Source organism: Glycine soja, chromosome 20 (assembly GCF_004193775.1).
Source record: "Glycine soja cultivar W05 chromosome 20, ASM419377v2, whole genome shotgun sequence".
NCBI classification, from domain to species: Eukaryota; Viridiplantae; Streptophyta; class Magnoliopsida; order Fabales; family Fabaceae; genus Glycine; species Glycine soja.
Genome location: NC_041021.1, coordinates 4,743,091 through 4,768,800, shown reverse-complemented (window position 1 = coordinate 4,768,800; position 25,710 = coordinate 4,743,091). Strand labels below are relative to the sequence as shown.

At 34.6% G+C, this 25,710-nt stretch overlaps 1 protein-coding gene and 1 long non-coding RNA gene across 8 annotated transcripts; one reads left to right on the top strand and one right to left on the bottom strand.

Annotated features, from left to right (window-relative positions):
* Nucleotides 1-1,790: 1,790 nt before the first annotated feature.
* Nucleotides 1,791-3,910, bottom strand: LOC114401539. The gene is made up of 3 exons (XR_003664293.1): nt 2,784-3,910; nt 2,471-2,628; nt 1,791-2,398 (listed from the first exon to the last, which is right to left on the bottom strand). It is a non-coding gene; the product is annotated as an uncharacterized LOC114401539 (long non-coding RNA).
* Nucleotides 3,911-9,792: 5,882 nt separating this feature from the next.
* Nucleotides 9,793-24,924, top strand: LOC114401759 (GPI-anchor transamidase-like). Of its 7 annotated transcripts, none has more exons than XR_003664365.1 (7): nt 9,793-11,371; nt 11,530-11,807; nt 12,113-12,170; nt 13,055-13,132; nt 13,268-13,356; nt 22,429-22,546; nt 22,909-22,998. XR_003664365.1 is itself a non-coding variant. In XM_028364337.1 (7 exons), the coding sequence occupies exons 2-7, from the start codon at nt 11,363-11,365 to the stop codon at nt 23,066-23,068; spliced, it is 672 nt and encodes a 223-aa protein (XP_028220138.1). In that variant the 5' UTR covers nt 9,793-10,179; nt 11,277-11,362; the 3' UTR covers nt 23,069-23,272. The 7 variants fall into 7 exon arrangements, 6 of the variants coding, with proteins under 6 accessions (XP_028220138.1, XP_028220137.1, XP_028220142.1 ...); XM_028364337.1 differs by lacking the exon at nt 22,429-22,546 and having other exon boundaries at nt 9,793-10,179; nt 11,277-11,371; nt 22,909-23,272; XM_028364336.1 differs by lacking the exon at nt 22,429-22,546 and having other exon boundaries at nt 9,793-10,402; nt 11,277-11,371; nt 22,909-23,272.
* The last annotated feature ends 786 nt before the right edge of the window (nt 24,925-25,710 follow it).

Genomic DNA, 25,710 nt, shown 5'->3' with positions numbered 1-25,710 from the left:
TCTGCATGTTGAATATGGGTAATGATAGAGTTGAGTGAGTTATAAGTTAAATAGAAGATCTATTTTGAAATCAAGTAAGAGATGTTTCTTTTAAATCTCGAGGACATCGAATAAATTTAGAAGATGAAAGAAATGGCAGATGAGGGACCAAGACTATAATTCAACATTAACAGCTAGCAAAATGGGTAATATAGGAATGATGACACTTGGTTGCACAAACATCGGGTTTTGGGACTGGTGCTAAGCTTGCAATGAAAGATATTGTGTATATAGGACTCAACTGTCAATCTAGCAACACAAAGAAATGGCAGATGAGGGACCAAGACTATAATTCAACATTAACGGCTAGCAAAATGGGTAATATAGGAATGATGACACTTGGTTGCATAAACATCGGGTTTTGGGACTGTTGCTAAGCTTGCAATGAAAGATATTGTGTATATAGGACTCAGCCGTCAATCTAGCAACACAATTTTTTTTATTTGCACATTTAAACGTGTAACATCAGCAATTCAACTTTATAGGTTGAATTTTTTATTTGGACAATGTTGAAGAAAAGATGGAACAAAGAACTTAACAGAACCTTGTATAAAAAATGGGCTATCGCTTGTTTATATATTGCTAGTTTCCCGTACTCTAAATTATTTTTTGTATTTTTTTCTCTCCATCAATTAGACTTATTTATATAGTGCTCGTTTCCTGTAGTCGAAATGGGTATTGTTGCACTTGCGTGACTTATGAATTAATTAAAAAATGCTAATTGAAATGGACCAACAGATGATTTTAGCTAAACATTGACACCTGGAAGAAGGGGGTATGTGGGAATGATTGCACTTGCATCTAGAAGGATCTGTTGGTGACATCGATGAAAAAGTTCATGTGAAACACGTTGTGTATGTAGGAATACGGTGTCAATATTGAGAGCTGGATTTATTTCGAGCACACATGGATTCACATAGTGATTCTATCATTAATTTATTGAAAATGTCCAATAAGGGGATTCATTTGGCTGATTTAATTGTGTGGAGCCTCTTAAAAATTCGCCATGACTCGCAAATCATCAATTTGGTATAAATGACCTGTGTTTAGTTGAACACCTGATATAAAATATAATTATCATTGCAGAATATTGCCACGTAAAATAAGTTCTTTTTTGTAAATAAAACTTGTCATTTTATGTTAGAAACACATTACATATGTAATTGTTAAGTTAACAGGTGCAAAAGCTTTAGCAAAAGCCATCGCACCGGGCAAAACTCCAACCCTTTGCAAAAAGAAAAACAAAATCTTAGTTAATTTGTTTTCTTTAATTGGCCATGTCCTTTAGAAATTGACTCATAATTGAATAAATTGCAATCTGCTAAAAATAGCTCATAGTTGCCTTTAGAACTGGTGGAAAATATAACACAAAAATGGATAGCATCAACAAACAAAATAACATGAACCCAAAAAAATGGATTTTCCCTTTCCACCTCAGGAACGCATAACACATGACAATGTTGGGAAAAAATATCACAGAGACACATCAGCAAAACCACATAATTTTTTGATAATTCCACAACTTGGCAACAGGACGGTCAAAAGACAAGCAAAACAATTTGGAATCAGCTAAATTCATTTAATGTGAGAATGTCTAGCTAATTTGTTAGACAAAAGTTGGGCTGGTGAAATTTGTGAGCTTCTTGGCTCATCATCAATTTCATCAGATGATAGACTTTTTTTGGCGTTAATGGCAACCCTGCAACTAGATCATGATCTGCTGTCACAAACACAGATTGCTGCATAAAACATAAACTGGTAAATTAAACGGATGCAAAGTTCGCAGCAGGCTAATTTTTTTATTGCTTCATAAAAAAATGTACCACCAAGACCCATAACAACAATCTTAGCTTATAGATTCAACTTGTGGAGCATCATTGCAATCAAGGTTTAGACTATCTACCTTGGAACATGCCTGCATGATATATAACTTAAGAATAGCCAAAGGCATACATTATATTGCTATGACAAAAACAACTAAAATAGACATCAGAAAACAGAACCTCAGTATCAGGCAGCATGTCCAGCACAACATTGATCAAATCTAATTCATTTGAGTATCTAAGAACAACAACATTCCTGAACTTTGGTTGAACCCTAACCTTAAAAGCAAGGACATGACCCAGCAGTCGAACAAGTGCTTAAGGAGAAGCATTTAGATCAACATCACCCTTCTTGCGCAAAGCAGACAAATCCACGAGTCAGAAGCTAGAATTGAATTACATACCAAAGAAACAAAATATTACTCATAAAATAAGAAGCATTATATGATAATACATTAACATACTTCTATTTTTACCCTGTTGACTTCATCCGTTGATTGACCAATCAACTCAGCACATTCACTTCAAGTGTATACCTGTCAATGTAGATAACAAGCTAAAGGAAAATCCTCAATGAAGACATACTAATTGAGCAGGAGTTCAATTACCTCAGGACAGGTTGATCATTCTCTTTGCCACATCCGCATTTGAATGGTGCTGCTTCTATGTCAGTTTTCTTGTGGCATTGAATGCAAGTTGGATAACACCACGAATGATTATCCATTACTATTCTGCTAATTGTGCCCACGGTAACACAAACAATATCCTGGAGAAAAACCATAGGCATCAAATTTCCAATGAACTCACGGCAGAATTAAATAAATACCAGGCATTAGCCTTAATCTGTTAATCTCAACAAATCTAGACTAATTGGCCTTTTCATTGTAACGAATAAACAACAAACATAAATAACAGGACCACCTTCAAAATGACATTGATCTCAGAAATCGTTTTTGCCTAAGCTTTTGAAAGAAATGCATCCTTTGATGATAACTAGCTTGACCCTGAAAGTTGCGATCTTCCTTGACCGCGAGGTGTCAAAACTAGCCCAACCTCAATACCTAAATCTGAAAGCCTATGGGAATGGAATAAATAGGAAAGAATAACAACAAAGATTCAACATACTTGATGCACGAATTTTATAGATACAAAGCAAACGACATGACCAAAATACCTCTCCCTGAATTCTTGGATTTCCAATACAGGTTCATTAATCAATAATTGTGAGGCCTTCAACAAATTACTCACTGAAGGTGGATAGGATCCTGTAGGTGTGGCAAAAAAAATAGGAAATGCTATGTAATGAGCACCACAACTGGCAAATATGACATCAGACTTACCCTGCCCTTCTTTGATTCTGGCATGTGTCAAAATGATAACCATCGGGCCATCATTTTCAATCTCATTCAAGTAGGCTAAGAACTGTAAATAGTAATTTTCCCAAATAGTGCAAGATAACACTTGGCCACTATAGGAAAGAAACAACAATAAATGTATCAGTTAATAACCGTCAAATTTAGATAACAATCACGGAGCAAGGCAAACAAAAATGGTGACAATATCAATTTATAATGACCAAATATATAGGGGGGAGAAAAGATTGTTGTACAACATAACCTCAAATCCTTGATTTTAAAAACAACCCTGGTATTTTTTTATGAGACATGGCGAAAGAGCACCTCATCAACGACGCCAATAATGTCTTAAAGAAGCAGAAAATAAAGACAGGTCATTTAAAAAAAGATAAACATCGTGACCAAAATGAGTGGACAAATTGCGACTGAGCTTACCAACCAACAGGCCAGCCTCGAAATTGCCATAAATGATATTGGAAAATTCAACAAATCTAAATTCCTTAAAAGGAAGGTCATCTAAATTGGATTGCCCAACAACAGTAACTCCAATAAAAACTAATTTATATTGATGCTCACAGACTCTGAATTGACCATCATTCTTCCTCACTTTAAAATTATGCATGACATAAGTGGAATTTTCCTTCAAATCAGCTTTCCAAGACTTTAGCTGGTCTGCCTTACAAACAACATAGATTTCATCTCCCTGTAACATGCAAAGTATGTAAGCAACTGATTGAATGGTTAACAATCCAACAACCAAATAAACGAAAAAAAAGCATACATCAGAATCTACAATAACAATTTCAGCTTGCTCAGACTTGTTGGGAGTCCCAACGAACCAAAGATCTGTGATCCTTACAGCAAGTTTAAGGGTTTCTCTTGACCCATCAATAGACTTAATCTTGTCAGGAGTACGTGCCATAATTTTGCATAGAATTGCCACTCCTAAATGGATGATGTAATGAATCCAAAAGCATGAGCAAAAATAGTCAAAAGGGCAGACAATCAGTTACGGACTAAACATGCAGATACAAATGCCAACAATGACCAACCAATAAAACACAAAAGTTAAACCTTCACACATGGAATTCAAACAAAACAACGTAACATAGTATAGAAAACAAACGGAACCCAGTGAAAAGCAAAGCAAGAAAATAAACAAAAAAAAAATAAAATAGGAACATAAAGTCTAACTACACATGCAACCACGGATAAGACTCAAAAGGATCCTAAAAAGTAACAACAAAGACCACACTAAGAACTACATATGCACCGACCTCAGCCCAAAAGTATTACCTTCACTCCTCGCAACCAAAGCGAACAACTCACCAAAGAAAAACTAGAAAACAAAGGGAGCTCAGCCAAAAACAAAGTACCAAAGTTAGTAGACAACATAAAAGGACACAAAAAAACAGGACAGGAAGGGAAAATTTAGTAAAGAATTATAGAACATGAAGTAAACAACAAAACAATAACAAACTGGCTAGAAAAATAGTGGCAGTCGCGCCAAAACTCGCACCTTGAATTGTAGAAGCAACCAAAAAGGAAGAAAAGAGGCAAGGGAATAAAATCAGAAATCACCAACCCAAAACCACAACCTCAAACCAAAATGATAATCAGCAAAGCACGTGGCAGAAGCAAAGGAATGTAGGATGTGCATGTTAACAAAATTGCAACTGAAATGTTACAACCGCGTGACACCAAAATTGGAAGTGAAATGTGAGAACCAAGGCAACAAAAAACAGCAAGCCACGTACCACAAAACCAAGTTGAGTATCTAGAACGCAGCGAAAAGCAAAGCAAGAAAATCAACAAAAAAATTTAAAAACAGGAACATCAAGCTTAACTACACATGCAACACCATTTCATTTCCCACAAAACGAAGTTGAGTATCTAGAACCCAGCGAAAAGCAAAGCAACAAAATCAACCACAAAAAACATAAAAACAGGAACATCAAGCTTAACTACACATGCAACACCATTTCATTTCTGTATTAACATAGTGGCACAAAGAGTACCACGTTGCATCTAGACTTCAAACTCCAAAATTATTGGTTAATAAACTTAGCCAAAAACAAAGCACGAAAGTCACCAAACAACAAAAAAGGACGCGGAAAAATAGAACATGAAGGAAAAATTTAGTAAAGAATCATAGAACATGAAGTAAACAACAATACAATAACAAACGGGCCAGGAAAATAGCGACAGCCGCGCCAAACACAGACATGCACAACATGCGCAAAAAACTCACACCTTGAACTGCAGAAGCAACCAAAGAGGAAGAAAAGAGGCAAGGGGATAAAACCGGGAACGACCAACCTAAAACCACAACCTCACACCAAAATGCTAATCAGCAAAGCATGTGGCAGAAGAAAAGGAATATAGAATGTACGTGTCAACAAAATTCCAAATTGCAACTGCAATGTGAGAACCAACACAACAAAAAATAGCAAGCCACGTGCCACAAGACCAAGCTGAGTATAAGATTATCAAAAAACCAGCAAAAGTGTCAGATGTCAAACATTCAGCCATGGGCACAATAAACATTTTGCTCTACTTCAGTTTTATTATATAGATATAGATTTTGGAGAGCACAAAAGCAAGTATCAGGTTATGCCAAAAACCTGCCAAAAAACAAATACTAGGTTATAATACGAGACAACAACTTAATTGTTCCTACTCCAACTATCATGGACCACTAAAGATATTAATGTGGTCGTTCACCAGTTTCTTCTTTCCTAGTAAAATCATCTTCGCTGGTCTAGAATCCTCTACTTTAATCGTTGTTTATTATAGTTCTATCCTTTTCATTTTGGAAAGGAGAAACCAGATTTCAAAAGATTAAGAGGACCAAACATAACTCTTCTTGCATTATAAATAAACTACAAAAGAGAACGGTGGTTCAGAGTATATAAAGTTCTTGTGATATCATGTCTTAAAATATAAAATATAGAGTATGGTCGTTTTTGATTAAAAATCTTAAAGGTCATTTCTTTATATTTATAATTCACTATGAAGATATTTGTATTATATGAATATGAAGATGTTAATAAATTTTAAGAAAAAAAATCATTTAACTTAAATATATAAATGTAACACATTAGAAAAATCTAAGAACTAAGATATTACTTTTTGGTAAAAAGAAAAAAAAAGAAGATATTAGCACTTTATAATCATTTGTTATATTTTAATTTAGATATAAAAAAGAGATAAAATAAAATAAAATAAAGTTAGTCTATTTTTAAAAATAATATACAAACAACATTCAAAAAATTATCATCCAACTATTAAAAAAATAATTTGGGGAACGTCTTCTTATTCTCATTGTGGGCTCTGGGTGATCACATTCATTTGCCACCACCCTAGGGTCGGCCTTGATTAAAAACGATGTATATAGAGAGTAAAAGGAATTAAAATGATATGCAGGGATAGGGATGACAAAGTTCTGATGCCAATTTTGATCTTGAAATCAAATTAGAGTAATTCTAATTTTTCTATCTAATAAATAGACATAGAATCTCTACTCTAACCACATCGAAAAATAATACACATTCCATCTAAAGTGATTATGTGTTAAAGGTTAAAAGCATTCTTTGCAATTAAAATTATAAATGCTATCAAATTTATCTGCTAAATTATAAAAAGAACTATGCCTGGAGGTTAATAATCTAATTAAATTAAATATACTGTTATTAAATTAAATATACTGTTATGATTTGGTGTACAAAATTTCATGACAAAGTATATCTACAAAAGTATCTACAAGCACAAATAATTATTCATTCATTAAAACTATAGAATAGATATTTATCCACAATTTTTCACAGGAATGAGTATGGATATTATAGTACTCACTCTTTTCCACACATTCTTTTCTTAAAAAATAATAATTATATTTTGTAAATTTTATGATTAACAGTAACGGTCTAACCTGAGTTATACATGTTTGGAAAAATTTTATGGATATATATAATTTGTTAAAGAAAACATGCATAACCTGAGTTTAAAGAAAACATGAATGTAACTTTCGAAAACCTGAGTTTCATTGATGGAAAATTTGTTAATTAACTTAATTAATCATTAAAATAAAAGTTCAATATATAACAATACTACTAATAATAAAATAAAAAAAGTTGTAGTTGCGAAGAATTTTGTGCTTAAGAGAAAAAAGAAATAGTTGTGAAGAATTTGGTGTATTCCTGTGCATATACTATTATTTGTGTCAATTTCATATTTAATTGTGCTTGTAGTTGGCCAACTTTATCTTCTTTTTTTTCTCCTTTTCCTTTATTCTTTCTTGCTTTCTCTTACTTTTTCTTTAGTTGTAAATTCAGCCCTGGCCAATTATATTGGTAGCTTGTTAAAGCAACTTTTATCTTCTATTTGTTTCTGAGGATAGACATTTGTCAAGTTTAGCTGTTCTACAAGTGTCCCTGAAATCAGAGTCAGGGAAGAAACACAGATATTTCATAAGTTGTTTTCATGGGAAGGAGACCACAAATTTTTATGCACTTGTTGCTGTTGAGGGACCCACCTCATGTGGTGGCATTATTCAGTTGTGGGAAGGAGACCACAAATTTTCATAAGTTGTTTTCATGGGAAGGAGACCACAAATTTTTATGCACTTGTTGCTGTTGAGGGACCCACCTCATGTGGTGGCATTATTCAGTTGTGACCTTTTTGTTGCTTTTGGCAGTCCTTTCCTAAATTCCTGGCAGTACTCTAAATCTGTCAGCATATCTTGATTTTGGCTTTCATCAAATGAATGGTAGTAATTTAGTAAATAGCTGCATGACCTACTATTGTGACTCAGTTAGTTGGATTGAATTTATTCTATTTTTCAACTTAATCTAATTAAATTTTGTGCATGTTCACGTTAAAATTTATAAACTTAAATTTGGGGTTAAATTTAAGTTTGCAAATAGAATTTGTAAAAATATTTCAAGCTTTACTTCTTCGGAATTGAGTTTGTAAGTAAAAATTTACTCTCAATCATATTTTTGAGGGGTAACGAAACATGACTCTAAACTCATTTTACTGGTATTTTTAAAACTTTGAAATTCAAACACATCCTTAGTTGAGTTGGATTGAGTTTATCTTTTTTTTTTTTTACATCCCAATTTAATCCAGTCAAATTTTAATTAGGTTACATTGAGTCATCAAGTTGAGTTGTTAAAAAGCTTCACCTCTTTAATTCTTAAAAAATTATTAGAAAATACCTCAAACTAAAAAAACAATAAAAAAGTTTTCAAAATCAGTATTTTCAAATTTTGGTTTGTAACTATTCTTTGATATAGGGTCCAAGAGAAGAAGTCAACCACAATCTATTTTTCAAAATCTTGTAACATAATAGTATTTAAAAATATATACTCAGTATTTAAAACACTATCTATATTCATATGATAAACCATAAACATGTAACCTATTTAAGTAATAACTCATTCAAAATGATAAATCATAAACATGTAGCATGTTTAACAACTCACATTATACATAATATTGATTTACAAATCATAATATTTAAGGCAACAATAATCATAAAAATATAATTAGTATGAGAGCTTATGTTAGACCTTTGAGTTTTCTATATTAGTATACTAATATTAGACAATTAGTATTTTTTTTGTTATATATAATATTATATATTTGAGTTGAATTGGATTTGATCAAGTCCAACCTATTACTCAATCTAATTCTAGTTAAGTTCACTAAATTATTTTTTATTATTGGTTATTCACCAACCCTTTTAGTAACATGTGGCGTTGCATGTTATTTGCCATTTTGGTCATTATATGTTTTGCAAGTGGCTGTCAAACCGTCAAAATATAAATAGGATCCAAATTTATAACAAATTAATAATTTAGGAAGTTATATAACATTAAACACTAATGAGTTCAACTAAGATAGATGTTCATCAATGTGTTTGGTTTAATCATTTTCAATATAAAAAAAAAATCTTATTTTCGAAAGCATGTAAATATGTTCCAAAAGTTAGATTCCAAAACAAATATATTTTTGGGAAATAAATTTCATAAGTATGAATACTTCACATTCTTTCTAAATTTAATTTTTGAAATATTGAATCCAATACAAAATTATTGTTGAAATAAATTTGACTAATAATGTTATAGAGGTGGGTGTGTTTGAATTTTCATTCTTAAAAAAGTAGGTTAAAATAAATTTTTTGTCCTCATAAATATAAAAATGTTCAAGATTTGTTTTTGTAAAATTTTCAATACGTTTTTTGTCCTTATAAAATTAAAATGTATTTTTTTCTTGAGATAAGATTCGAACATCCAAATCTATGTGCATAGTATTTTTACATCAATTATATGTATCATTAATATAAAAAATATCATATTTATATCAATTATTTGTATAATCGATATAAAAAATCATATATGTTTAGATTTACCTAAGCTTATATTTAAACCAAAAAATGATATATTTTAATTTTGTGAAGACATGTATTAAAAATTTCAACCAAAGAAATTTCAAATCTAGAAGGATGAAAAATATTTTTTATAAAAAAAAAGTATGAATCAGCTCTTCTTCTTGCACCTCTTTGCTTCTCTTCACACTTCTTTTTCTTTTACCTTTTAGTTTTTCTGATATTCCAGAAATACCCATCCTCTGTCACCTTCTCCCCCTCAGCTGCAACCCCACTCCCGCGGCCGCACCGCCTCAACAACGCCAAAGAGATCTCTGCAGGAATCCTCACCTTGTTGGATGTCTCTTTCATATTAAAGTTCCTCAGGCCATCTAAAGTAATCCAATCAAATTCTACCCGCTTTGCTGAGGCGGCAGGCTTGACTGTCTTTGATAGCACACTGTTGTCAATGTAATGGGGCCTCTCTTGAGTTTCTTTTTATTATATATAGCAATCCAATTACGTCTCTGAATCTATCTCAAGAACTTCATCTAGGATATGAAGAGTACCATATTATTGGCCTAGCGTTAATGTATTGTTTCTTCATCTTTTTTTTAAGTTTGTTTGGTGGTTGACAGGGTAGGAAATAACTTTCAGTGTTCATAAGCTGCTTATTAATGGCTCTACCTTGAACTAGATTCATTATCTAAACCATCTTGAATTTTTGCTAATTTGTGTCATGTAATCCAATCAAATTCTACCTGCTTTGCTGAGGCGGCAGGCTTGACTGTCTTTGATAGCACACTGTTGTCAATGTAATGGGGCCTATCTTGAGTTTCTTTTTATTATATATAGCAGCAATCCAACTGCGTCTCTGAATCTATCTCAAGAACTTCATCTAGGATATGAAGAGTACCATATTATTGGCCTAGCATTAATATATTGTTTCTTCATCTTTTTTTTTAAGTTTGTTTGGTGGTTGACAGGGTAGGAAATAACTTTCAGTGTTCATAAGCTGCTTATTAATGGCTCTACCTTGAACTAGATTCATTATCTAAACCATCTTGAATTTTTGCTAATTTGTGTCATATAGTACATTAGTTGGGCGGAGGTTGTCTAGGTTTGCTTCATCAAGTCTATCTTTAGGCTTGAGATATAAAATATCTAAATAAGCTTTAAGATCCCTTTAAATTAATTTACAAATAGATTGAAACATATAGTGATATTTAATTTAATTTAATTATTCATACATTTTTCTCTGGAGGCTCCTGTGGTACTATCATGTAAGTAATAAATTTTTTTGGAAATGGAAGTGTTGATATTAAGACTTTGCTTCAAAATGAGCCTAATTGAGCTAAGCTGGTCCTGGTAAAGAACTTTCTGTGATGATTTGAATGTACATTAAAAGTAGTTTAGTTCATCTATTGAGCAGTTGTACTGCAGTAGATTATGAACTATAAGCCATAACTTCTCTGACAGTTACCTAGGTTTGTCTCTTTTGTGAAAAGTCTGTTTACATCCAGAAAATATATTGCACTTGCATGTAATATTTTTATGTTCATCTTCATTCTAAATGTTATGATCGCTAGTGGTGAAGGTAGAAGTGCTATAATCTTCAATGGCTATAACTTGAAAAAAGGCCCTTGTTTATTTTCTTCTCTCATCTAATTGTTTCTCAATATCTTGTAGTATTTAGAAGAGAAGATATTTGTATCTTTCTACCTTTTTGGGCTTTTGATATGTAGCCTCTTTCAGAGGATGATTGTTTGCCTGCAATGGCTCAGGTAGATTATTGTGGCTATGAAGTAACAGTGGAAAACTTTTTACGGGTACTTACAGGACGTCATGAAACTTCTGTTCCATGATTGTTTTCATGTAATGGCTCAGGTAGATTATCGTGGCTATGAAGTAACAATGGAAAACTTTTTACGGGTACTTACAGGATGTCATGAAACTTCTGTTCCATGATTGTTTGCCTGCAAGGGCTCAGGTAGATTATCGTGGCTATGAAGTAACAGTGGAAAACTTTTTACGGGTACTTACAGGACGTCATGAAACTTCTGTTCCAAGGTCCAAGAGTCTTCTTAGTGATGAAGGAAGTCATATTCTTCTGTATATGACAGGGCACGGGGGTGATGAGTTTTTGAAGTTTCAGGACTCAGAAGAGCTTCAAAGTCATGATTTAGCTGATGTTGTGAAGCAAATGAAAGAGAAGCATAGGTATTGATTATTATTCAACTGTTTATTTGTGACCTATGAATTGTAAATTGATTACCTGGATGAATAATTTGTTAATGAAGTACAATTTATTGGTGTGACGATTTTTGCTTAGAAAGAGAAGGGAGGATAGTGAGTCCTTAACAGAAGTACAAAACAGAAAACACTAAAGATGAAGAGAAATCACAGGAACAAAGCTTTTTGTGTCATTGACAGATAGACTAATGAATCAGGACTCTGATTTCATATGCTTATCATTATTAGGTAAGAACTCATTTTTGACTCATACTTATATTGGGATTTGTTAGGTTTAAGGAGCTTCTAATAATGGTGGACACCTGCCAAGCCTCTACCCTGTTCTGCCAGGTTTCCAATTTATTTTATATGCTTATCATTCTTGAAAACTCCTATGCCAATTCTTATGAAATAACAGTATGTGACTTTGACTCTTTTTGAGTTTTCATTGTCCAGAATTAATTAACACATATCATTGATGGGCAAAATGTTAGTTTTAGAGTTGATATCTGTCCAAATTTAATGAATACCTTGTGTTCCTCAATAGATGTACTTTGTTGAATGATATTCTTGCCCTTGATGGCACGGTCATATTTTCCATCACTGGTAGAATAGTGCATTGGTTGGGGGCATAAAGAAGTCTGAAACTCTATTCCTCATATTTCTTTGTTGTTAGGCTGTTTAGCTGCTATTAGATGGTCTATAATTTGATGATTAAGGATATACACCTATATTTAAAGAGCATCTAATTCTATTCTGAATTATTTTTCTTCTATATAAATGATGGGTACTTTACTTTCAGTCATGGGCATTGCTATGGCAATTAAATAATTTTGCTGAAAGGAGTCTTACAAATTTCCTATACTGAGGATTCTGGTTTTAATTTTATCTTCATGCTAACATAGACCTGCATGATTAATTGTATAATATATTTCCCTCCCTCATAAACATCATATCATGGACTACAAAGAATACGAATTTATCCAGTCTGCTTTTGTTTTTTGTTTCTTTTCTTATCCTTCTCTAGCTTGTCTTCTTGGATTAAATCGATATTCTTAGCACATAGTGTGTATTCATTATTTAAATGTATAGATCATTCCAAGCCAGTCTGTTTCATTGTCCACCTGAAATTTAAATTTCTTATTATGTTATAATAATAAATTATTTTCTTCTTTCTAGTTGATTATTTTCCCCAAGTTTTGTTTCTGACTGCATTCCTTTTCTAAGCATGGCAGCTTCATTCGCCAGGTGTTTTGGCAATTGGAAGTAGTATGAAATTAGAGAATTCATATTCACCTCATTTGGACTCAGATGTATGTATGAATTTTATAGTCTGTCATACAAGTATTTGACATAATCTGCTACAGTTTTCCATTGGGTTTCTTCTTGTTTAAGTCCAAGTTTTGCACAACTAAAATTCTTTTGTAATTGTTCTTTAAAATATACAGGTTGGTGTTTCAGTTGTTGATCGCTTTACATTTTACACTCTTGCTTTCTTTGAGAGGCTGAATATGAATGACAATGCTTCATTGAGCGGGTACATTCAAACTTCTTATAAGCCTTTTCACATTAAGTATTTAATCCTTGCTATCAAGTGTCTATAGAGTATGTGTGTTCTTTCTTTCATGTTCTTTTAACTAAATTTTACTTTCCAAACATCTTGTTGCAGTTCTGTTTCTTATTCTTTGTTGAAACAATTCTCTTTAAAACTCAATTGGCGATTATCATTTGTAAATGCACAAAACCATTATCCTCACTTATTTGTTAAGCAACTTCATAAGTCCAGACTTAAGAGCAGCTGGAAATCTGGAATCCACAAATTAAATTATGTTTGCAGCACATCAATGAAGGCTAAATTGTGTACTCAGATTTTGTGTGTTTGTTTTGCAATCTTTTCAATTCATATAATCCAAATTTGTTGATGTCAACTGCATATTACAGAATGGATTGTAACTAACGCCATTTAGAGGAGTTAATAAAATTATGGACATATTTTTAATCTTTTGTTCTTTTTTTCTGTAAATTTATTGTTTTTGTGGTGAGGAATCTGGTTTTCTAAGGTTAAATTAACCTGTTACTTCCTGAACTATTTGAGGATTTTTAATTGGGTCCCTGAATGTTATGAACAGCAAAGGATAATCCTAGAATTCGACTAGGGACCTCCCAAAGAAAGGATGAAGAGAGGAAAAGGATTCTATTATTTTCTCTGCTCTCTATTACATACTAAGCATCCCTTATATAGAGGCACTAGCCAATTTAAAGGTCAGGAAGCAACATGGTGACTGCATATTCCCTATGGACCAATATCCTCCTGCGAGCTCAACACTTCTGTTAGAGGGAATCCACTAGGTGCTTGACGATTCTGCATTTGGGTCGTTGGTTTGTGCCCTCAGTGGTGCTTTGCTGGTTTGTTTTCTCCCTCAACATTTTGTGGTCCATCAAAACCAGCTTGTCCTCAAGGTGTTGGGGCTTCAAACCATGGCTTCCAAAAACAGTACCGAGATCCCAAATTAAAGTGGGTGTAGGAATGAGTGAATGTAGATTAGTGTGGCAGAGACAAAGCCATTTGGCAGCATCGAGAGTGGCGTAGAGGGTGAGGAGGAAGGGGTGGTCCAACTCCTTGTTCCTGACCTTGGTGGTGAACATGACAGAAAGCGATAAGCGGAAGTCGGAGGGAAGGATGCGACGGCTGGGGAACTCCGAGCGGATCCGATGGATGGCGGCCCAGTATGGGTTGAAGGAGGACGCGTGGGACTTGCTGTTAGCGAGAAGGTAGGAAGCAACAATGGGGAACGGAGCTAGCTTGGGTGTGAGACTTGGTTGCATGGGTGCAAGGCATGGAATCGAAGTCAACATGGGAAGTGGAATCGATATGGGGGCATCTGTTGGTGGTGACTTCGCAGGGGAAGAAGATGGAAAGTGTTGAGTGGCATCGCGAAGGGCCAGCCGCTGAAGAAGGTTGGCCAGTTTGGTCACCATGGCGTCTACGACAGCAGTGAGTTTGAGTTGAGTGGAGGTGAGTTCCGCGATGGTTGCTTCAATGCGGTCCATAGCGGAGTCAGTCATTGATGCTCAATGAAAGCACCAAATGTTATGAACAGCAAAGGATAATCCTAGAATTCGAGGACTAGGGACCTCCCAAAGAAAGGATGAAGAGAGGAAAAGGATTCTATTATTTTCTCTGCTCTCTATTGCATACTAAGCATCCCTTATATAGAGGCACTAGCCAAGGGTGCTGCTACGGAAACAGAAGGTGCTAGAATGCGAAAAGAAAATAACAGAAAAATAGAAATGGCGACAATGCAGTGCTGCACGATGGGAAGCAACATGCGGACAACATATTCCCTATGGACTAATATCCTCCTGCCAGCTCAGCACCCTCTAACGGAATCTATTAGAGGGAATCCACCTAGTGCTTGATGATTCTACGTTTGGATCGTTGGTTTGTGCCCTTAGTGGTTCTTTGCTAGTTTGTTTTCTCCCAACTAACACTGAACTTTTAAATTATTTTAAATGAGATGCATTGCTCACAAAACAATTTATACAACATTTTCTATCTCTATCTTGCTCCTCATCATTTTTTACATCTCATTTTGCTCTCATAAAATTTGTTGTACAAATAAATTTCTCATTTTTAATTGGATCCCTAGGTTAGGGTTTTGTTGAATTGGACAAAGTATTCTTGACCCCTATTAAAATACATAACCAGATAAGTTGCTTCGCGTACCTGAGAGTGTTCCCAACATAGCATCATGTGTAGATTGGATTCCTTTCGTGAAATTTAGTGATTTATTTCATTAATAAAGTATTTCTATCGTATGTTGTCTATACAATGTGTTTCATCATTTACCTCCATTCAAGTATCATATTTATTCTATAGATCATTTTGTTAAGCTATTACCTGAGTACCCGAGCGGAATAGTAAAACCACAAGCAAAATTCTACTCACATAGGGGCCAGTAGGTTATTTTAGTGTTTATGCTTATGTAAGTCTATATCATTTATCATGCATTACTGTCATTTCAAAAATTCAAAAGTTTTGGCCGTGTATATTTTTCTTTGTGCTGAACTATAGATGGATGATTTAGTTTATGTTCAATATAAACACTTGGAAGCTTCACCACCTTTAATGTGCGAGATTAGTAGATTGAATTGCATCAGCTTTAGGGGAAAAGGCCAATCAGTCAAATCCAAATGATTTTCATAGGTTATGTTTAGCCCTAATTTTTGGCTTGAAAGCTATTTTAAATTTAAAGCTTAAAAGAAGTAGAAGTTGTTTGACAATTTTAGCTTTAGAACTCATTTCAAACTAAGCTTCATTTCATTGTCCCACATTGATTTGTTCAGGATGAGAGGGACAGGGAAGTTATGCATCTTTTTTTTAAAAAAAAAAAGAAAAGCTACTTTAGTTTTTTTTTATTAAAAAAAAGCTACTTTCCCCCTTTCATTTATAAAAATTAAGCTCAATTTTTCAAGAGCTTTGATTGGATTTTGGCTCAACTTCTCCTTTTAAGGACTAGAAAAGTTAAAAAAGAGCTTTGCCAAACACTACCTCATAATTACTTATAACTAGATAGTTGCTCGTGCCGATGCACGGGCTAATAGTAATATTTGAGTTTTGATAAATGTCAAATATTACTACATGTATACAGTTTTATAATGTTGTTAATTGGGATGATAATAATGTTGAAGTATCGATAGAATGAAAACATTAAATACAATATGAATATGATACTAACCTCATGCAATTGTAGATAGTTTCGGATGGTATTGTTGTGATTATCATGAGATACATGTTGTTGTAGTGAATGAGAGTCTGCACAATGAATAGAAATGAATCTATTGATTGCATATATAGTTAAGATTACTGAACATTTAAAAATCCCAAATAGAACGTTGCTAATATATACAATACTAACCTAAAAAGGGGTAAATTGATGTGAAAATGCTTGAGTGGCTATGACCTAATAACAAATTTGCAGCATTTCCCTCGTTTTTGTTCTCCTGCAACATAAAGAAATAAAGCTATTATATCAAATTTGTTAAAGTATTATATTGTGTAGACAGTTGTATGTAGACAGTTGTATTGTGTAGACAACTATATGTAGACAGTTGTATTGTGTAGACAACTAGTGTAGGTGTAGACAGCTGTATTGTGTACTAGTTGTATCTTTGTAACAGTAGTCTTGACAGTTTTAGAAAAGGCTATTTTTAGTGTGGATTCTGTAAAGCCTAAGTAGGAGCAGGTTCCCTAGTCTGAACCTGTCTTTTCTTCTTTCTTATTGTACTCTTTCTATTTTATATAAATATATACAATGTGTGGCTGAGAAAAAAAAAACTCAGCACTTCTCTAATGTAATGTGTATCTCAAACTTTTCAACAATGTAGTCCTTAACTTTAACATAGTATCAGAGCGGGTACGATCTCGTTCTGACTGTCTCCGACGTCGCCATCGTCTTCGGCCACCGTCTGCCGTCGTCTCCGACTGCCGCCTCTGCCTTTTCTTCCGACGAACCCAGGGTTAGGTGCGCCTTAAAGAGCGTGACCCATCATTGGAAGTCGGGTGGCCTGAATCTCAGCCACACGCCGCCTCCAGTCCGCGCCAGATCCAACGCATGCAGTCCATGCGTCACCCTGCTGTCACCGGAAGCTCGTCGAACCAGTTCCAAAAGTCTCATCATCTCCATCTGGGCATGTTTCAGCCCCTGTTTTAGTCTCAACTGTTCCAGCTCTTGCGTCCCCTTCTTCTTCTCCATTAGGACTTTTTTTTTTATCAGAAATGGCATCTGTCGGTCCTGTCTTCTCCTTCTCCAAAGTCTCTTCTCTGGAACTCTCCAAATTCTCTGTTCATAAAATGGCATCTGCAAGTCCTGTGATCTCATTCCGTTGTCTCTACTGCTGCTAGTCGTCTACCACTGTCAACCACCGTCGTCAGCCACCATTGTACTTGTCTCACTCTGGCGAGTCCTATCCACTAGTCAGCTTCCACTGTTGTCGTCGGAGTTGTCACTGATTGACTGTTTTGGACTATTCTTCACCTCACAGTTCATTTCCATTGTCCTTTTCTTCTATTTCCATCTTCAAGATCATTGTTGGAACTGTTTTCGATCCATTTATCACAAATATGGCTGGTCCACTACACACACACACACATATAAGGTCATATGCATGTCCTGTCTGCTCAGACCTCCTCTTTTGGCCCTTCTTCTTTGTCTTCAGAACTGAGGCATGTTCTGGTCCTATTTAAGGCCTCGCTTGGTTTCTTGTCTCTCTCTTTTGTTACAAACTGCAACATTGTTACCAAGCCAGAAGGTACCCATTGCTTTGGCTTGAAGTCCTTCCTCAAAAGTAGTTGCTAAGTTTGGTATGGTTTTGAATGTTTTCAAGGCTCCCCTTCCGGCTGCCTTCGAAGTTGCATTTTGTTTTGGTTCTGAAAAATGTCAACTTCAGGCCCTGTTCTTTCTATTTCTTGGACATCCTCCATTGGACTTTTGAAGAAAGATTGGAAAATTTGAGTTTGCTCAGTTTGGGTTTGGAGTTTCTACCATGCTTGCAAGGTATTTGAGATTATTCCCTCCTCATTTGTCTCTCTTAACCCTTTGTTGTGCAGCTCCATTGTCTCTTGTCCTTTTATTCATTTGTTGTGTGGTCTGTTGTTTAATATCGTTGTCCTCGGGTTCGATCTAGTCAAGAACCCTACTATAGGTCATTTGTTGATCCTGTTGTCCAGCAACCTCTTCCTTGTCTCTGTCCTTGAAGCAATTGCTGTCCCCGGGGTTCAATATGGTCAAGAACCCCTACTATATATTAAAAAAAATCATTAAGCTTTGTCGATTCTATCCATGGTGGTTAAGCATTGATGTCAAGCTTCTACCATGGATGGTTAAACATTGGTGTGTTGCTTCTGCCTTTATGGTGGTTAAGCATTCAAATATTGTGTTTTGCTTCTGTCTTGAGTGGTTAAGCACCATGTTTAGCTTCTACCCTTGATGGTTAAGCTTTGGTTTGCTTCTCCCTTTTAGGTGGTTAAGTGTGTTTGCTTCTGTTAAGTGGTTAAGCATTGTGTTGTAGCTTCTGCTTAATGGTTCAGCATATTCCAATTGTCTTTGAATGTTTTCAATCATTTTCAATCTGTTACCAATGTATTTCCGACGTGTTTCATTGTCTATTTTTCTACTTGTATTGTTCATCCCAAGCTAGAAGGTGGAGTCAGCTAGAAGTGTTAACTCCACCTTCCATCTTGAGGGGGAGTGTGTTGGTTGTCTCCTAATCAGTACTAATCATTCTAAAGGCCAGCCCCATTGTGTTGTTATCTGAGTTTGGGATCCCTCCTTGTTTTGGTCTGAGGAAGTTTATCATGGCTCAGCATCTGAGTTTCAGTCATGGGTTTCAATCAAGCAATCAAGCTCCATCGCATCATCTAACTTAGAAGAAGAATCTTCCACCCACACTAGAGTTCTCTAGCTTGGAGTTGTTATATGTTTGGACGCTGCCAAGTCTTTTCATAATTTCCATCCCCCTGCACACTCTTCCAAATATCATATGTTTTACCATCTGAGAGAGGGGCATGGAGCTAGAGTAATAAAGAACTAACTACCACTGGTGTGTGAGCAAAATCAAAATGTAGGCAAGCACAGAAGGTGGTGCAGCTTGAGATGCTTCAGCTCATGTTCCAAGCTTGGAGAATTTAATTTATATGCTCCAACTTCAGGGGGAGTGTTAAAGTATTATATTGTGTAGACCGGTGATGTAGGTGTAAACAGCTGTATTGTGTACTAGTTGTATCTTTGTAAGAGTAGTATTGACAGGTTTAGAAAAGGCTGTTTTTAGTGTGGATTTTGTAAAGCCTAAGAAGGAACAGGTTCCCTAGTCTGAACCTATCTTTCCTTTTTTCTTATTATACTATTTCTGTTTTATATAGATATATACAATGTGTGGCTGAGAAAAAAAAACTCAGCACTTCTCTAATGTAATGTGCATCACAAACTCTTCAACAATGTAGTCCTTAACTTTAACAAAATTTATTTGAGATTTGATCATAATCAAATTGCAAAAGAGTGTGCATGTTGAAAGCAGTATAAGTATTGGTAAAGTAAAATATGTAGTGTATTGTAATTCTCTGATTATAAATTGATATGTTGAAAATGAAGTCAATCAGTAATGTTGTAGGTAGGAAACATTAGTATGTATTACTATATAGTTTGATAGAAAGTGAATCTGATTTACGATAATGCATATCTAACAATAAGAATTTGGGAAGCATACCTTGTTTATAAGTTTGCAAATACTTCTTTATATACTACATTAATGGTAATATTTTTTGGAGTGTCTTGTTTATCATGAATAAGAATATGCAGTCCGTTTTCATTTTGCACTCATGAAAGTGTAACATATAGCTGGCCATGGGAAATTACTGGGTTTGGTAAATACAATCCTACATGTGTCAATGACTATCCCTGAGACTTGTTTATGGTCATTGCAAATGAAACCATAAATAGAAACTGTCTTCTAATTAGTTTGAATGGTCATGGGGAATCAAAAGGAGACATATTCATTCTTGGTTTGTATGTCCTATGACCTATATTTGGTCCAGTAATAATCTTTGCTTCAATCACATTTGAACCAAGTCTTGTGACAATAAACCTAGTTTTATTGCATAACCCATCTGCCTGATCCAAATTTCGTAATAGTATGATGAGAGTGTCAACCTTAATTTTTAACTTGTGATTAGGTATTCTTGATGTTTTCAACGAGTTCATAAATTCAAGTATTAGAACTCCAAATGCAGGATTTAGTAGTTCATCAGATTTATTAACACTATTAGTACTACAATACTCTTTCTCCTCAGTGGGTATCAAAGCTAGGACATAGTCATTTATACTGTCAACAACATCTTTTATAGAGGCTAGAACAACTCTTTTTTGCAAGAAATCTTCGTTGTTATAGTTTTGTAATAAGTTTCTATATGTTGTCTCAACAATTGCCTGGATAGGATCATTAAAGTCCTTGATAAGAAACTCATCTGGAATGGTGATTTTTCCATATCCATCATTAAGTTCTCCAAGTTTGTCATCGCCTATGTATAGTAGCCAATCAGAAAATTGTTTGTCATCTCCAAGTTTGGTTTGCAAACGCATGTTTTCTTGTCAATTTAAGAATTTGACACTGATCCCAAATTTATGATGCATTTAGAGTTGGATGGACGATATTAGAGCGATTACCTCTTGGCACAATAGGTAGTATTTGACGGAAATCACCACAAAAAATAATGACCTTTCCTCCAAAAGGTCTATCATTGTGCATGATGTTTTTTAAGCTTTTATCAAGTGCTTCAAAATTGAACTTGTGACAGATTAGAGCTTCGTCCCAAATTAATAGTTTTGTCATCTGCAGCAATTCAGCCAAGTCACTCATTTGATGAATATTGCATGTTGAATTTTGTGTTGCGGGCACTGGTATAGCAAACTTAGAATGTGTTGTTCTACCTCCGAGCAGCAGTACTAAAGCAATCTCACTTGAAGCTACTGTTAAAACAATTCCACAATTAGATCGTATAGCAAATGATAAATTTTTCCAAATAAATGTCTTCCCGATACCACCATATCTACAAAGAAAATAAACTCCACCCGATTGACTTGCAACAACACGCATAATCTTATCAAAAATAAAAGTCTGCTCATCTGCATTTAGTAATGTATACATCATGAATTAGTAGTATAGATTGTTGGGAATGAATATTATATTAAGAAAAACTAAAATATGTTGTGCATACCTGCTAGTGAGTGACAACATTTGTTGAATTCAGTGCACAAAATTTCCTTATCATAAGCCATTTCATTGTAGATGAGCTTATTTCCATGTGGATTGGCAGCATATCCTATTGGGTATGACATTGAAGGAAAATCTCGTAGACTTTTCCCGTTGGCTTGCAGCAGATTTTCAATTTCAGTCAAACATAGATGCATTATTTCTTTGTCAGTTAGTTGAATGCCTGTGAATAGTACAGAAATTACTTCGTTAGTAAGTGACTTGTTTCATATGAATGATATGCAATTATTTAGGATGTTTGAAATTACCTTGTCTTTTATGATTAAATAGAATATCATCTGTCATCCATTGTCATGTTTGTTCCCACACATATTTTGGTCTATTCATGGTATTCATAAATAGCAGCTTCACAAATAACTTTCTAAGAAAGTGTTCAGATCCCCAAGTGTTAGCTTCTCGTAAAACACCAACAAATTCTTGATCATTTCCTAGAAAACCTTTTGCAAAACATGTTTCTCTAAATGTATTGTAGACCACATTTTCTATTGTTCTAATATATTTCTAAGATTGTGACCCTTTAGCGGAGGATAGCATTATCCTCATGTAGAATAACTCTCCACTTGAAGGGGGTACCCATATGATCCTGCCAATTGTATTTCCTTGTTTTCTTGGTTGCTAGTATCTTTTGTGTGCAACATAAACGAATTTGGACACATATTTAGCATAAGATCGATCCTGTCCATGAGGGTATATTTTATTAGAATCCATCCAAGCTTTAAACATTGATTCTTTTATTGTACTCTTTGATAGTACTGAACCTATTTGCTGACTATCTTTTCAGTAAATAGGTAGGCTGTTGATTTTCAAGGTGAAAATAGAGACATTCAACTGCTGGTGAACGTTCATGCATTGGGAATGCAAAAATCTTCCAATATGCCTCATAGGGCGACACATACCTGGTGAATGAATAATAAAACATATACACATAATGTAACATCTCATTTTTCATAAACTAATTTAAAAATAATTTTTATTTATAAATAAATAGAGTTTAAAAAAATGATCATGTTTTTATAAAGAAATAAATAATGAGAAATAATGGTTTGAAGAAAAAAAATATTTGATTTATTCATTTGATAGGGAATAAAATAGAGTTTCTTTTTATAAAATATTAAAAATAAATAAATAGAGTAATAATAAGTTGCATGTACCCTAGGTATAAATAGCGATATTAGGTCAGGTTTAGACTGACGTTGTCTCTTTTTTCCCTCACTTTCGTTTTTTCTGCTTCTCCTTTCAAAACTCTTTCTTTTTTTCGCAGCCCCCAAAACTTGTCTCAGAAAAATGACGATCTCGGGCTCATTCCCCGTTGGATCGACATGAAATTTGAGCACCACCTTCACAACCCAATTCCGAGAATTCTCACCGATGGAAATTGTAAAAACATGTCAGAGCTAGGAGGAATACCCTTCACACGGTAGCTTTCTCTTTTCTCGCAGAAACCCAAAACAGTCTTAGTAAAACTATGATTCTGGTTTCGTTAACCGTTGGATTTTGATGAAATTTGGATACGTTGTTCGAAATTTAATTGTGCACACTTCCACCGTTGGGATTTGCGAGATAATATTTTTGAAGGGAAAAAAAGGAATCGCATGAAGACAGTTCAATCTCTTCTCCGTCTCTCTGATGTTTGGGAATTCTATCGGAGCAGTCGAAGGAATAACTGGAGGAATCTCATGGAACCGCTAGAGATGCCGCTATCGCTGTCGGAAGACACGTGAGTCCGCTCAGAGGTAAGGGATGAGTTTATTGCAATTGGGGGTTAGAATGAACATGTGTAGAGATCTTTAGAGAACTAAATTTGGGTTTATTTTAGGATGTTTATTGAATTATAATTTTCTCTTTATGATTATAAATACAATATTATTGTGTTTTATGTACCAATTGATGTCCTGATGAGAATTGATTGATAAACTTGAGTGCTCTTGATGTCTTTGTGTTTAACCCATGAATTTGATTAATTGATTTTGATATAATTGTGAGAAACTATTTCAAGGATTTTACACCCCATGTTGTGATAAAATCTTTTGCATAAATTGTTATGTTGAGGTTATGAAATGATGATTCAAACTGTGATTATGTGATAAATTGAACATGTGACGGATGATGAAATACATGCGTATTGAGATGAGATGTGTGTATTGAGTTGTGAACTATGAACTATGCAATCACACAATTGTAAGACCCTTTAAGGGCGGCGAGTATTGTGATGGGATCCATTGTGGGAACCCGATGAGTTAAAATTATTTTGAAAACAATTGAGTAGTTGTGTATATTGCATAGTTCATAGGTAAAGTGAATATGATTCATGAGATGTGATAACATACTATTTTGAGATTATACCATTGTGATTGAGATCGAGTGTATGTGATAAATTGTGTATGTATGTGATTGAGATGTTGTGTGCATTGAGTATTAACTATGAATTGTACAATCACACGACTATAAGTCCCTTTAAGGGTGGCGAGTTAATGCTAAGTCCCTTTAAGGGCGACGAGTTAATTTTAAGTCTTTTTTTGGGCGACGAGTTAATGTTAAGTCCCTTTAAGGGCGACGAGTTAATGTTAAGTCCCTCTTAGGGCGATGAGTTAAAACTATTTTGAGAACAATTGAGGAGTCGTGTGTTTTGTGCAGTTCATAAATAGACTCTGTGTGCTAAAATGTTTTCTGGGTTGGACCTGAATCAAGAGGGAGAGGCCCTGACGGACTATTCGGAGTGTAGGCCTTGGGGGTCACACGGTTTGAGTGCTCCTTTAAGTCTATGTTGATCCCATATGGTTGGAGCATTCTCGCAAAATACTGTGACCCTGACTGGTGTCCCTATGATATTACCTAGTGAGAGTGACTTGACTTGCTAGTGTGTGGTTTGTCTTGTCATGTACTCCTAGGCGCCCGACGAGGTTTTTCACTGACATGGTACCACATTGCATATAGGCTTGAGTCTTAGCATAACTGTTGCATACGCTTGCTAATTGTTTATTATGAAATTAATGTGTTATTATGTCTTGATCGGAGTGTGTGATTCTTGTGTATTGTGATTGATGATTGAAAAGTGAATTTTGAATGACAAAGTGATGAAATAATGTGAGATATGCTAAGTAAATTGTATTTGGCTACTATATGTTGTCTTGTCTCTCTCTAGAAGTTAGGAATGTGATAACTCACTCCCAGTTTGTTGTTTGTGTTTGGATCCTGTGATGATCTTGAACTTTATGTTCGGGGGAGCAGATGAATAGGTGGATGACTATGAAGAACCTCATGCTAGAGGACATGGGAACACAACGCTCTGATAGGATGTGACATTAAGATATAGGTTTTATATTAATTGTATGAAGTTTAGACGGTCTTGTTTGAGCCGAGATGACTTTATTATTTATTTGGACAAGTTTGAATATGATGTAGAAGAAAGTGAATGTGAGTCTTTTACCCCTTTGAAAGGCTTGTATTTAAAAATGTTTTAAAAATACTTTTAATTAATATTTAAATTTTTATTCCTTTATTAGTATATATGTGAGGGGTAGAGGGTGTCACACATAATATGTATTAATGAATATAATCGGGAAGGGTATTTTGTGTGTAGATATTATGCATTTAATGATCAGATGATTGACACATACTGACAATCAAGATAGTGTTTAATTTCATCATAAACCTCAGTTTGTTTGTCATCCTGGTTTTGCACATTAACAATAGCTATTGTAATCTGATTGGATCCTCTGTTGATGTACTTAAACAAATATTTGATTGATGTACTCTGATTGCACCATTCTACATTTAGGTGTGTTCTATATTTGAGTAGGAGATGTGGACTATATGGCACAACAAATCGATTATCAAGTTGAATACCATTCTTTTGAACTGTATGTCTGTTGTTTCTTCTTCTATAAACTAGAAATCCATCTTAGTCAAAAATTGTTGTTTGGTGGAACTTCTTTGGGAAAAATCTAATACAGTTCCCATCAACCATACATGGTACCCCTGTATTTGGCAGTCTACATGGTCCATGAATCATATGGTTATAGACTATTTCGTACAATTATGGATGTGTGTCCTTATTTGATAT

What these genes read in the sequence shown, in the direction of transcription:
- LOC114401759 (XM_028364337.1), top strand. An exon ending in CAAATGAAAGAGAAGCATAG is followed by an intron (nt 11,808 to 12,112) that starts GTATTGATTATT and finishes GGGATTTGTTAG; the next exon opens with GTTTAAGGAGCTTCTAATAA. An exon ending in CCTCTACCCTGTTCTGCCAG is followed by an intron (nt 12,171 to 13,054) that starts GTTTCCAATTTA and finishes TAAGCATGGCAG; the next exon opens with CTTCATTCGCCAGGTGTTTT.